This window comes from Rhamphochromis sp. 'chilingali', assembly GCF_963969265.1.
Source record: "Rhamphochromis sp. 'chilingali' genome assembly, chromosome: 15".
NCBI classification, from domain to species: domain Eukaryota; kingdom Metazoa; phylum Chordata; class Actinopteri; order Cichliformes; family Cichlidae; genus Rhamphochromis; species Rhamphochromis sp. 'chilingali'.
Genome location: NC_137942.1, coordinates 849,762 through 862,261, shown reverse-complemented (window position 1 = coordinate 862,261; position 12,500 = coordinate 849,762). Strand labels below are relative to the sequence as shown.

Below are 12,500 nucleotides of genomic sequence, written 5' to 3'. Positions count from 1 at the left end.
CTATAATTTTATATTAGCTGCAATCATTAATCAGCTGAGCTGAGGCTCACAGAGACCCCACCGAGGACTAATGACTAATACAAGAACACCAACAGGAAGTGACGAGGCTTTGTGTTGTTGTCCAGAGGTTTTATTTCAGTGTCTGTAGTGTGACAGCAGGTCTGCGGGAGGCGGGGCCTCTCGCTGGTTGGCTTTACTTTCAACCCTCCCCTCAGAGCTGCCTAATCAATAGCTCTCCAATCAGCAGAATTATCCACAGCCTCTCTACGCTCGTCTTCTCTCTGCTTTAACATTTGATGTGTAACAATTAAACATCTCGAGATAAAGTGCAGTAATACAAATAATCTGAGTGTTTTCATTTTATGGAACAAATATGACAAAAGGTTCAACCAAGAAGAGAGAGAGTGAGTTCGTATGTGTAATGTTGTAATTATAGGAAACAGTAACGAGAACAACCTGAACCGTAACATTAATAATTATGAGCTTAATTCAATGATATACAATTAAAAACATATTTTCACAACAGTGTGGAAGCTGTGGGTTGTAATTTTTTTAATGGTTCAGCTTTTTACTTGATATATTTTAAAAATTTGAAACTTGCTCTTGAACGACTCCTGTTCCATGATAATGTAATACAATGAATTTAAAAATTACAAATAAAACTGGAATTTCGCTGTGAAACGTCCGTCCAGTCTGACGCTTCTCTTTGTACAATTATACACAAATTATTTCAAGAACAGAGTCACAGTTTTGTAATACAGTCGTCCCTCGTTTATCGCAGGAGTTACGTTCTAAGTAGCCAACTTTTCACACTTTTCTCTTGTTTAAACACTCTGAAAGTTCAAACCTTTGTAGAAAAATAAGTCCAGCATTACAGAATGTTTTCAAAGCCTCTTTTCAGGTCCAGAAAACAGGAACAGAGCAGCTGCCACAGAATCAGCATTAATGAATCAATAGTACGGAAGTGGAGGAAGCAAGAACGAGTTGAGTAAAGTTTGACTTTTCTGACTGTTTTGTTTCGCTTAATGCGCCTTATAATCAGAAAAATACGGTAACTTCCACCGTCCTTTAGCCTGTCCAGAAGTCCAACTTTTTGTGCGATGGTTAGCGTCTTCGCTGCCTTCTGGGTGCTCGCGCAGGAGCCTTTGTGTTTGTTGGGGAGAAAACAAACATACAGTACAGCACCGCAGAGTCACACTGCTGGGACTGAAGATCTATGTAAATGTGACAAGCTGAACCCTGTACAGGAGACACGGCACGGAGGAGAGTGATTGGCAGTGGTCTACAGCCAATCAGGACACAGAAGGTGCTGTAAAAGAAGAAGAGAAACAAAGCAGCGACGGGTGAACTGCGTTACAGCGAGGGACCACTGTATTAGAACGTGACGTTTTAAATCATTACATTGCATAATTATTAGTTATAATAATTATAAAACTCACAAAAAATGAAAGCTAATTTTCAGCTTAAAATTACTTTGTGTAATAAAACTTTTTTAAAATGACTTTTTTCATGTAATGTGATAAAGTTCATTTATTTATCTCATGATATTGAACCCTGAGAAAATCTTAAACACTTTCAACCTATTCTCAGAAGTTCCACAAATTAATATTTATAATATTAATAATGTTTCTTATTATACAAACTTCATGTGACATTGACTTTTTAAAACGATCAGAGACAGTTATAACAGAAAAACTTCATTCTTGAAATCAAATTCTTTTTATTGTTGTTCTCTTATTTCTGGAAATCTAAAATAAAATCTAACGATTACATTTTTTCCTGTAAAACTGCAAATGTCATATTTTATTATTTTTATATTATTATTAAAGTGCTGTTTAACCATACATGAAAATCTTTGAGTGTTTTGTGTTACGATGCCATCCCTCCGAGCCCCGCCCCCATCAGACCTCTGCTCCACTGACATCGTCTGTCTGACGTCACAGAAATAAGGACTCGTTATCGATGTAAACAACCACTTATGTACAAAAAAAGAAGAAACAAAAAGAACCCAAAGCTTTAGATAGAAAACAACAGAACGGTCAAACTGAGGCGTTAACTGTACAATTCATAAAGTCAGAATCATTTCTTTCTGTCATCACTTTACACTTTATCTCACTTTTACAAATAGAAAACACCAAATTAAAGTTTCTCCTTGAGTTAGTGCTGCTCTCTCTCCGCTCATACATAAAATATAGTCTCCGTTAGTATTTTCCTATTTACACGGATGCAATATGTACACTTTAATTTTTTCAGTGTTTTTGTTCAGGCGACAGCGCAGACGGCCTCGACCCAAGAGGCCGCCCGCCTTCCAGAATCATGGATCCCAGCGAAGTGCAGGCAGAAACCGTGATTGGTCAGTGAAACAGGAAGGTTTGCCGCAGGAGGTTGTGAGATCGGAAATGTGCGAGATGAGGTTTGCTTAAATCAGGGTAGAGTCGAGACTCAGGACATCCGTTTCTGCCGGGGACGACGGTGGGATCCACGATAGAGCGCCTGACACCCAGGAAGTGGTCCTGAGAGAGCCACCGGCAGACTAGTGATGATCTAATAGTAATCTTCGCTGGGTTTCACACTTTGTACCCGCCAAAACCGCCGCTAACGTCGCCGCCTCGACAAGACCTTTAATATCAAATAAAGAGTTCTTCAACTCTGGAGGGAACAATGCAAATCACAGGGAGCTGCTCTGGACCTCCGATTTTTGGGAACATTTTATAGTTCAAACGTTGAACGTGTTGTTGTTGGGATTCGAGACAGAGAGAGCACACTTGCGAATTCTGAGTCATCATCCATTGAACTTCAAATTTCTTCAGTTTAAAACTCATTTTCTTGGAAGTTGAGACTCAAACGGCAGCGTTTAGGTTCTACTTGAATTTCTAATTTGAGTATTTGAATTTAAAACTTGTTTTCTGGGGAACTGAAACAAACCTGCGAACTTTGTGTGGCTCTGATTTCTGACGAGTGAGAACGACTGAATATAACGTTCAGGCTCAGATAGCTATCCCAGCACCCCCCCTTTTCTCCTACAGTGACCAGTAGTTTCTGCAAATCTGCAAGCCACTTTGCAGGCCACCTCAACTCCTGTCGTTTATGCCTTTACTGAAGCCATGAAAAAGCACTGAAGCTTTAGTCAGACTTGCTTTCTTGGGTTTGCTGTTGGACATTTGGACTCCTTGTAAAATTTTTATCTCTCAAATAGTGAAATTCAGAGTTTGACTTAAACCTCAAATTAACTTTTTGCAGTCTTCAATCTGGATTTCTGTCTCATTTTTTGGGAAACACAAACGTGTTCCTGAAAATTCAAACTTGCATTCCTCGGAGCTCCATATCGGATAAAAGGTCTTGTTGAGCTGAAGACGTTTTGAAGCTCTCGTCCGGTCCAGAATCAAGTAACCTGCACGGTCAAGCTGGGACTAAAAGCCTCAATTTGACGAGTGAAAATGAGGCATTACTCAGTGCTTAAACCACCAGGTTCTTCCCAAAAGCCCGGTTTAAGTGAAGGGGACTCACAGAGGTACGAGCAGCTCTGGGCTGTGCTGAGGACTCGTTTCTGGACGGGACCGGCCTCGCTTTCATAAACAGGATGTTATGGTACAGATGGAGAATGAAGAAGTCTCACTGACCACCAGAGCTGAGCACAAAGAACGTTTTCAAACCATTTACACGTTTTCAGCTGAGCCGCCCTGACGCAGCGAAGCTTCAGTCCAACAAAGAGATCGGGCTCATCAGACCGAGTCAAAGAAAAACGTGATGACGCAGCAGGAAAAGACTTCCAGCTCCCGAACGTCTTCCATCTCCAAAAACCTTCTGTTCAGACTGAAGGATGCTGTGAACTTGATGATTTTGTTACGTTCCCCTGAAAGGGTCCAGGCGATAAGGGAAAGTACCAAAAAGTGTCCGGATCAGAAAAAGGAGACAGAGGCAAAATGAGACACGCCTCAGATCACTGAGACTGTCCTCACAATCGAGGATTCGGCCGAGAGAAGCGAGCACGGACGTCTGGAAGTCTTTTCCTGGGAATCAGATTTTTTAAAAACTCGACGTGAACTGAAGAAAGAAGAAGGCGTCAGCCTTTTGTCCTTTTGTCTCGACGGTCGGCAAGGTGTGCTTCGGGCAGCGCGCCTACGGAGGCCCACAGAGGACACGTAGGACATTCACTCTGTGGGCAAAGAGCGGCAGGCGGTATACGATGGAGTAGCCGAACCAGCTGAGCGACGTCAGCTCTCCGGCACACCTGTCCAGGGTCTAACCTTCTGTACCACCTGACCCGCAGGCCATTAAAAATCGAGCAGAAGGACTTCAGACTGACTTTCTTCTTCTTTGCTGTCAGGTGAGCGGCTCTTTGACGTCTGCGCTCAGGCCTGGCGGTGCTCACAGCATAAAAACAACAGCTCTGTAGATTCTATTATTATCATTATTATTATTATTATTATTATTGTTGGAGTAAATATGACTGAAGTGTGATCAGCTGTACAAACACAGAACCAACCAATTGCAACACAGCTGAACTGAACTCTACTGAAAGCAAGAAAAGGAGTAAACAAAACCTCTGTGTGTCTCTGAGCCCTGAGGTTCGCCAAAGTGCTTCGTTGACGCCATGCGCTGACCGACCGGCTTCGCTTCCCGCCACTACTCTTATTGCCGTGGACCCCGACCACCCCGATGCGCCGAGTCAACCGAAGGGAGGGCAGCTCTGTGAGGGCGGTCAGGGGTCCTTCCTTAAAGCCGATTGGTTGGTCGGTGTGACAGCAGTTAGATCCAAGCGTTGAGCGAAGAAGTGTTTCCGCCCACTTCTCTGTGTCCGTGACTTCGGCATGAGCGCAGCCGATCGGCTGTCACGTGATCATCAGTCCAATCAGCCAACGACCAGCAGCGTTCTTAAAGGACCAGACCCGTGTTTTCCTTCAGCTCGACGGATTCCCGACCCTCAGAGGAGAGGTGCATTCTGGGTAGAGAGAAAGAACCTGATAAACTCCGAGCATCGTACCAACTTCAGGTTTTACAGCGCGGTGTCAAACATACGGCCCGAGGGCCAGAAGCAGCTCGCCCAAAGATAAGTAAAACCTGCGGCTAGTGAGTGAACCTGGTGTGGACGCAGGTTTGTGACGCACACTGTTAATCGTCGTAAGAGCGCTCCGGTCACCGGTGGGACCTATCCTCAGTTTAACCGGACAAAACGCCGCCACACACTGAGAAACCACCACGAAGCGCGACGTTGCGCCAGAGCCGCCAAGACCGCTCGATTAATGCGAGATGACTTATTCAATATGTTATCATGCTTGAAGTATTCTAACCCTAAAACCTTCCATCGATCGGTGTGAATCACTTTTGTTCAGAGAATCAGAGGATTGTTAGTTTGATCAGATCAGAGAAGCTTATCTGGAAATGTGTGTAACTTCACACTTCACTGAAGTTTCGCAGTTAAGCGTCACGAACAGGCTCAAACCTCCTTTTTACATCAGAACGACTGAAAATCTGAATTAATGACACGAAAAGACGTCGGTCATAAAGCAGCATGAGGACAAACACTGGTTGCTCCTCGAGCGTCACTGGAACACGACCTTTGTAAGAGCCGCTCATCTTTAAGTGTCGCAGTCACTTCTGTTTTATTTCCTGCTTCTTTTATTCCTCAGGTTTTCCTCATGTCTCTACTTTGTCTGCACCTCAGCCTGATTACAGATTTGGTCTTTGACCTGTCTGCACTGCTCAAAACACACTGGTTTTACTGGTTCATTTCATCTGCTCTCAGATCAGACTGTAGCCGCTAGAAACCCTTTCAGTATAAGAGCCTCAGAGTGAACAGAACTGAACCTGAAACAGACCCCATTCCCACGTTCAGCTGAGCGACAGCCGAGAGGTTTAAAAACACGGGCGTGGTCCTTTAAAAGCTGACGGGCGCTGACCTTCATCAAAGTCCTGAAACAGAAACACCGAGGTGCTCTCCGGAGTCGTACGGTAGAAAACCAGCATCTACACGTCCTCGAACGCACCGCGATGACCTCACACAGTGTCCGTGGTGTGTCTGACATGGTCAGTGAATGCATCATCAGAGTCCGGTGTGTTCAGGAATGTTCTGGAAAGCTCTGATGTGAGAGAAAGTGGCTGACTTTGACAGAAAACTCGATGAAATGCACGAGATCCAAACTCGTATCCGGGAGTTTGAAAACTGGACCAGTTCCACCTGCAGGAGAGCTGCTCCGGTTTCACCGGGTCCACACCTGCAGCTGCTCCTCAGCCTGTGGACGCTCGTGGATCTCAGAGCTGAAGAATCCAAGATGGCTGTTAAAGAAACGCCGCCATTGTCAGCTCCACACTTCTGCTCATTTCACGTGGTCGAGGCGCTCTGAGACCTGGAACGTCTTTACTCTCGCCGTCTTAGGCGCTCACAGCGGCTGAAGGTCAGCCGTCAGATTGTCTGCAATCTGAGTGGTCGAGTGCCACAGGAGGAAAAGCAGGAGGCGGAGCCTGGAGTCGGAGAGCATTCAGTCCCGACTCGTGTTTGGAGTTTCTCTCTCCACGTATGGTTTCAGCACTTTCTGATTTACAGGTTAATCTGATTTGATTTCACATTTAAATGTTTGGCTCGATGAGCACTCGGGGGTTTCGTGCCGCGGTGCTCGGACGTCCACTAAACAGATAAACTGAGGTTTGAATTTCGGTGTTTGGGCTTTGAAATGACTCTGACTGCAGCTCCAGCTTCAAAGTGTCGTGCTGATGCAGGACAGTTGTTGGGTTTAGGCTTCAGGTTCTGGATGGTCTGGGCTCACGGATACTCGTCTCGCGAGATCTGCTTTTTCTTTATTTTTACTTTTAATCCTTTTCCAAATCCTTTCAGTCCTGAAAGCTTCCTGAACGTTCCTGTGAATGAGAATTCCCACTTTTTAGGGGTAAATGGCCTCTGAGTGCAGAGCAAGGACTGCCGGTCCCTGGAAGGGTCCCAGCAGAACTCCTCTGAGGGTGTAAACGTGAAGTCTGGACCGCAGCTCGAGTCCTCTGTAGTGTTGTTTGAGGAGGAGGAGGAGGACTGAAGCGTCCAGGCTTGGCGTCCTGTCTTCCTCTCCCTCTGACGTCCTCAGCTCCTCCTCCTCCTCCACCTTCCTCCCTCTATGTGTCTTTGGGCTCCAGCTTGCAAGACATGTCGAACAGCAGGTTCTGGTTGTCGATCACCTGCAGCTGCCGCACGTAGGCCTTGGTCTGCAGGTGGGAGGGAGACATCTCCGTATCTATGGCTACCAGAAAAAAAAAGAAAGAAACAGCTGTTAGTGATGCAGGGCTGCAGTGTGATAAAGCTGCCACCAGGGGGAGACAAACCCCACAGAGCTGCAGACGTCCTGCTTTTACTTTATTCTATTTGTAACTTTACTGAGTGTGCGCGTGTGTGTGTGTGTGTGTGTGTGTGTGTGTCTGTGTGTGTGTGTGTGTGTGTCTGTGTGTGTGTGTGTGTGCGTGCGTGCGTGTGTGCGTGTGCGTGCGTGTGTGCGTGTGCGTGTGTGTGTGCGTGTGTGTGTGCGTGCGTGCGTGCGTGTGTGTGTGGGTGTGTGTCTGCGTGTGTGTGCGTGCGTGCGTGTGTGTGTGGGTGTGTGTCTGCGTGTGTGTGTGTGTGTGTGTGTGCGTGCGTGTGTGTGTGTGGGTGTGTGTGTGTGTGTGTGCGTGTGCGTGTGTGTGTGGGTGTGTGTGTGTGTGCGTGCGTGTGTGTGTGTGGGTGTGTGTGTGCGTGCGTGCGTGTGTGCGTGTGCGTGTGTGTGTGGGTGTGTGTCTGCGTGTGTGTGCGTGTGTGTGTGTGTGTGCGTGTGTGTGGGTGTGTGTGTGTGTGCGTGCGTGTGTGTGTGTGGGTGTGTGTGTGTGTGTGTGCGTGTGTGTGTGTGGGTGTGTGTCTGCGTGTGTGTGCGTGTGTGTGTGTGCGTGTGTGTGGGTGTGTGTGTGTCTGCGTGTGTGTGCGTGTGCGTGTGTGTGGGTGTGTGTCTGCGTGTGTGTGGGTGTGTGTGTGTGTGTGTGCGTGTGTGTGGGTGTGTGTGCGTGTGTGTGTGTGCGTGTGTGTGTGTGCGTGTGTGGGTGCGTGTGTGCGTGTGTGGGTGCGTGTGTGCGTGTGTGTGGGTGTGTGTGCGTGTGTGCGTGTGTGGGTGCGTGTGTGCCTGTGTGCGTGCGTGTGTGCGTGTGTGGGTGCGTGTGTGGGTGTGTGTGTGCGTGTGTGCGTGTGTGTGTGCGTGTGTGCGTGTGTGTGTGCGTGTGTGTGGGTGTGTGTGCGTGCGTGCGTGTGGGTGCGTGTGTGTGTGTGTGTGAGTGTGCGTGTGTGGGTGCGTGTGTGCGTGCGTGTGTGCGTGTGTGGGTGCGTGTGTGTGTGTGAGTGTGCGTGTGTGTGTGCGTGTGTGCGTGCGTGTGTGCGTGTGTGGGTGCGTGTGTGCGTGTGTGTGTGCGTGTGTGTGTGCGTGTGTGTGGGTGTGTGTGTGTGCGTGTGTGTGGGTGTGTGTGTGTGCGTGCGTGTGGGTGCGTGTGTGTGTGTTACCTAGCTGGCTGCTCCTGTATCGTCTGATGTTCCTCACCATCTCGGCCACTTTGTGCTGCAGACAGAGGGGGAGGAGTCAGTTCCTGTCTGTGATTAATGGATGCCTGCAGTGTGATGCAGTGTGGACACTGTGGGGTCTGCTGAGAGTATCAGCATGTTAACGTATTTATTTTAACACAGAGTCTACAGGACTGGCTCTCTGCTGCCTCTGCTGGACGTCAGAGGAACTGCAGTTTTAGCGCTTCCTGTTTCAGGCTGACAAACAGGAAGTGAAAGTGTTTGAGTGAAGAAGAATTGCAGCGGCTGTAACTGTTATTTCCTCTTCATCACAGCAAACAACTTCAAGCATATGTATCAAACTCGAGGCGAGCGGGCCACATCCAGCCCGGCGTACATTTATGTCCGGCCCGCGAGATCATTGCTTATAGATTTATTATTATTGTTATTCACGTCCCGGCGATATGAAACGCTGAAACACACAAACTACAGAACTGATAATGCAGCACTTCACTATGCTCGCTGAGCACTAGGCTACCTGGGAACATCAAGTCAAGCTTCTGTTGATGTACAACCCTACTGTAAAGTTACTGTGAAGCTAGCCCCTCCCACTGGAGAAATGTTGATTCTGACATCAGAGCCTTTCATGGTACAAGTACATGGTTACAGATAAGCCCAACAAAACACAGATGAGGGCAAAGCCTGAGTAGTCTAAGGAGCTCTGAAAGGGATGTGTCCTCTCGCCACTGCTCTACTCCCTCTACACTTCAGACTGTGTGGCCACCCATGGCTCCAACACCATTGTGAAGTTTGCTGACGACACAGTGGTGTTGGGTGCCATCTCCAACAACGATGAGGCGGCCTACATGGATGAAGTGAAGAATCTGGCATCGTGGTGCCAGGACAACCACCTCCAGCTGAACGTCAGCAAGACCAAGGAGCTGGTGGTGGACTTCAGAAGGGGTCAGCACAGAGACTACAAGCCCATTATCATCAATGGAGCTCCAGTGGAGAGGGTGCAGTCCTTCAAGTATCTTGGTGTCCACATCTCCTCAGACCTGACATGGGCTGCCCACATTCAGGCCCAGACCAAAAAGGCTAGGCAGCGCCTGTATCACCTACGACAACTGAGGAAGTTCAGGGTCTCTCCAAAGATCCTCAGAATTTTCTATACAGGCGCTGTGGAGAGCATCCTCACACAGAACATGACATCGTGGTTTGGGAACAGCTGTGCAACAAACTGTTCCAACTTCTGCAATCTGGTAGAAGGTTCTGCATCTTCCGGGCAAGGACAGAGAGACTCAAGAGGAGCTTCTATCCCCAAGCCATCCGTGCCCTAAACACACACACCCGCCCTCTCACATCATCTATAATTGACTGAGACAGGACTCTTCCAGACACTAAACCAAGGCACAATGTACATTTCAATTCCTTTAATTTTAAATATGTTTATATTGTCTATCCTGTAAAATAGTCAGATGTCTATTCATATTAATGTACAGAATTCACCTGCTTGCTGCTACTACTGCACATTCACCCAGTGTATATACTATATATAAAAAAAAAAAAACACCCAGCACGCCCCTGCGGGCGGTTTATCCTTCAAGCTCGGTCTTCTACCAGAGGCCTGGGAGCTTGAGGGTCCTGCGCAGTATCTTAGCTGTTCCCAGGACTGCGCTCTTCTGGACAGAGATCTCCGATGTTATTCCCGGGATCTGCTGGAGCCACTCGCCTAGCTTGGGAGTCACCGCACCGAGTGCTCCGATTACCACGGGGACCACCGTTACCTTCACCCTCCACATCCTCTCGAGCCCTTCTCTGAGCCCTTGGTATTTCTCCAGCTTCTCGTGTTCCTTCTTCCTGATATTGCTGTCATTCGGAACCGCTACATCGATCACTACGGCCGTCTTCTTCTGTTTGTCTACCACCACTATGTCCGGTTGGTTAGCCACCACCATTTTGTCCGTCTGTATCTGGAAGTCCCACAGGATCTTAGCTCGGTCATTCTCCACCACCCTTGGGGGCATCTCCCATTTTGACCTCGGGACTTCTAGGTTATACTCGGCACAGATGTTCCTGTACACTATGCCGGCCACTTGGTTATGGCGTTCCATGTATGCCTTGCCTGCTAGCATCTTGCACCCTGCTGTTATGTGCTGGATTGTCTCTGGGGCATCTTTACACAGCCTGGGGTCTTGCCTGGTGTGATAGACCCCAGCCTCTATGGATCTTGTACTCAGAGCTTGTTCTTGTGCTGCCATGATTAGTGCCTCTGTGCTGTCTTTCAGTCCAGCTTTGTCCAGCCACTGGTAGGATTTCTGGATATCAGCCACCTCCTCTATCTGCCGGTGGTACATACCGTGCAGGGGCCTGTCCTTCCATGATGGTTCCTCGTCTCCCTCCTCTTTCTTGGGTTTCTGCTGCCTGAGGTATTCACTGAGCACTCGGTCAGTTGGGGCCATCTTCCCAATGTATTCTTGGATGTTCGTTGTCTCATCCTGGACTGTGGTGCTGACACTCACCAGTCCCCGGCCCCCTTCCTTCCGCTTAGCGTACAGCCTCAGGGTGCTGGACTTGGGGTGAAACCCTCCATGCATGGTAAGGAGCTTTCTTGTCTTTATGTCAGTGGCTTCTATCTCCTCCTTTGGCCAGCCTATTACCCCAGCAGGGTACCTGATCACGGGCAGGGCGTACGTGTTGATGGCCCGGATCTTGTTCTTACCATTCAGCTGACTCCTCAGGACTTGCCTGACCCTCTGCAGGTACTTGGTGGTTGCAGCTTTTCTAGTGGCCTCTTCATGGTTCCCATTCGCCTGCGGGATCCCCAAGTACTTGTAACTGTCCTCTATGTCTGCAATGTTGCCTTCTGGTAGTTCAATCCCCTCAGTTCTGACTACCTTCCCTCTCTTTGATACCATCCGACTACACTTCTCCAGTCCGAACGACATTCCAATGTCATTGCTGTATAGCCTGGTAGTGTGGATCAGTGAATCGATGTCTCGTTCACTCTTGGCATACAGCTTGATGTCATCCATGTACAGGAGGTGGCTGACAACTGTATGTATGTATATATATATATAATGTTCTTCCTCTACAGCCCCCCCCCCCCAATTTTTTTGCACATGTCGAGGAGCGTATCAGGCTACATTTCACTGTGTGTTATACTTGTATAACTATGCATGTGACAAATAAAGAACCTTGAACCTTGAAAAAAAAAAAGAAAAGTGTCAGGACTTCTTTATGTTTCCTTGAAAAAGTTTCATCCGAGAAGCTTCTTCAGTTCTAAGAGCAACAGGTGGAGAGTCCCCAAGAGGGTCATGGGCCCACTGTTGAACCTAATCACATGAGCCAAGGTGTGGAAAGAGGTGTGGGTCACAATCAGCCAAAGTTTCAGGTGAACCTGTTGCTGCCCCACCCTATCATGTGACTTACTGAGGTGAAATCAGGCTGATTGTCAGGATGCAGGAGGACAACTACATCATGACCATAACCGCCATCATATCCTGTAGCCAAGTAATGTTGAACCAAGTCGGCTCAACCTTGTTCCCAGATGCGCACTGTGGTGAGTTCGCACGGCGCTTTGGTCACCTTGAAGCACAAAAAGAGAATTTGGAGCTGCTTCGCGCCTCGTTGACATGGAAACTGCACCCGTGCAGCTGCAGTGTGACGGGGCGCTCGGTTTGTTCGCCCCATTCCTGAAGCCGCAGCGCCGTCTACATGCGGCTCGAACCTGGTGCCTGTTTGGTAGCACATATCTGTGAGAAGCTGAACACAGGAGTCGTCTCACAGATGAACACCTGCGGTCCATCCTGACCATCTGCACGACGCACGAGCTCACACCAAACCAACGAACTTGTTGCCAAAGCAGAAGAAAACTCAGTGTTTTCATTTGTTGTTATTTTAACTTCTGCTGAAAAGGACACAAATTGTATTTAGTTGTTCTTTGCAGCACATTCATGTTTCTAACTTCTCTAATTTTGACTGGACCAAAATCTTAAAAAGT

At 47.9% G+C, this 12,500-nt stretch overlaps 1 protein-coding gene across 3 annotated transcripts in view; it reads right to left on the bottom strand.

The window, feature by feature from the left end:
- Nucleotides 1–129: 129 nt before the first annotated feature.
- rapgefl1 (Rap guanine nucleotide exchange factor (GEF)-like 1) overlaps nucleotides 130–12,500 on the bottom strand; it is a 46,311-nt gene continuing 33,940 nt past the window's right edge. For 2 of the 3 annotated variants that reach the window (XM_080906394.1, XM_080906393.1), the window contains exons 15-16: nucleotides 8,501–8,555; nucleotides 130–7,226 (exon numbers count right to left, since the gene is read on the bottom strand). In XM_080906394.1, coding sequence (XP_080762520.1) covers nucleotides 7,102–7,226; nucleotides 8,501–8,555 — 180 coding nt within the window. In that variant the 3' untranslated portion in view covers nucleotides 130–7,101. The remainder of the gene's footprint in view (nucleotides 7,227–8,500; nucleotides 8,556–12,500) is intronic. The other variant, XR_013974542.1, reaches the window with a different exon arrangement.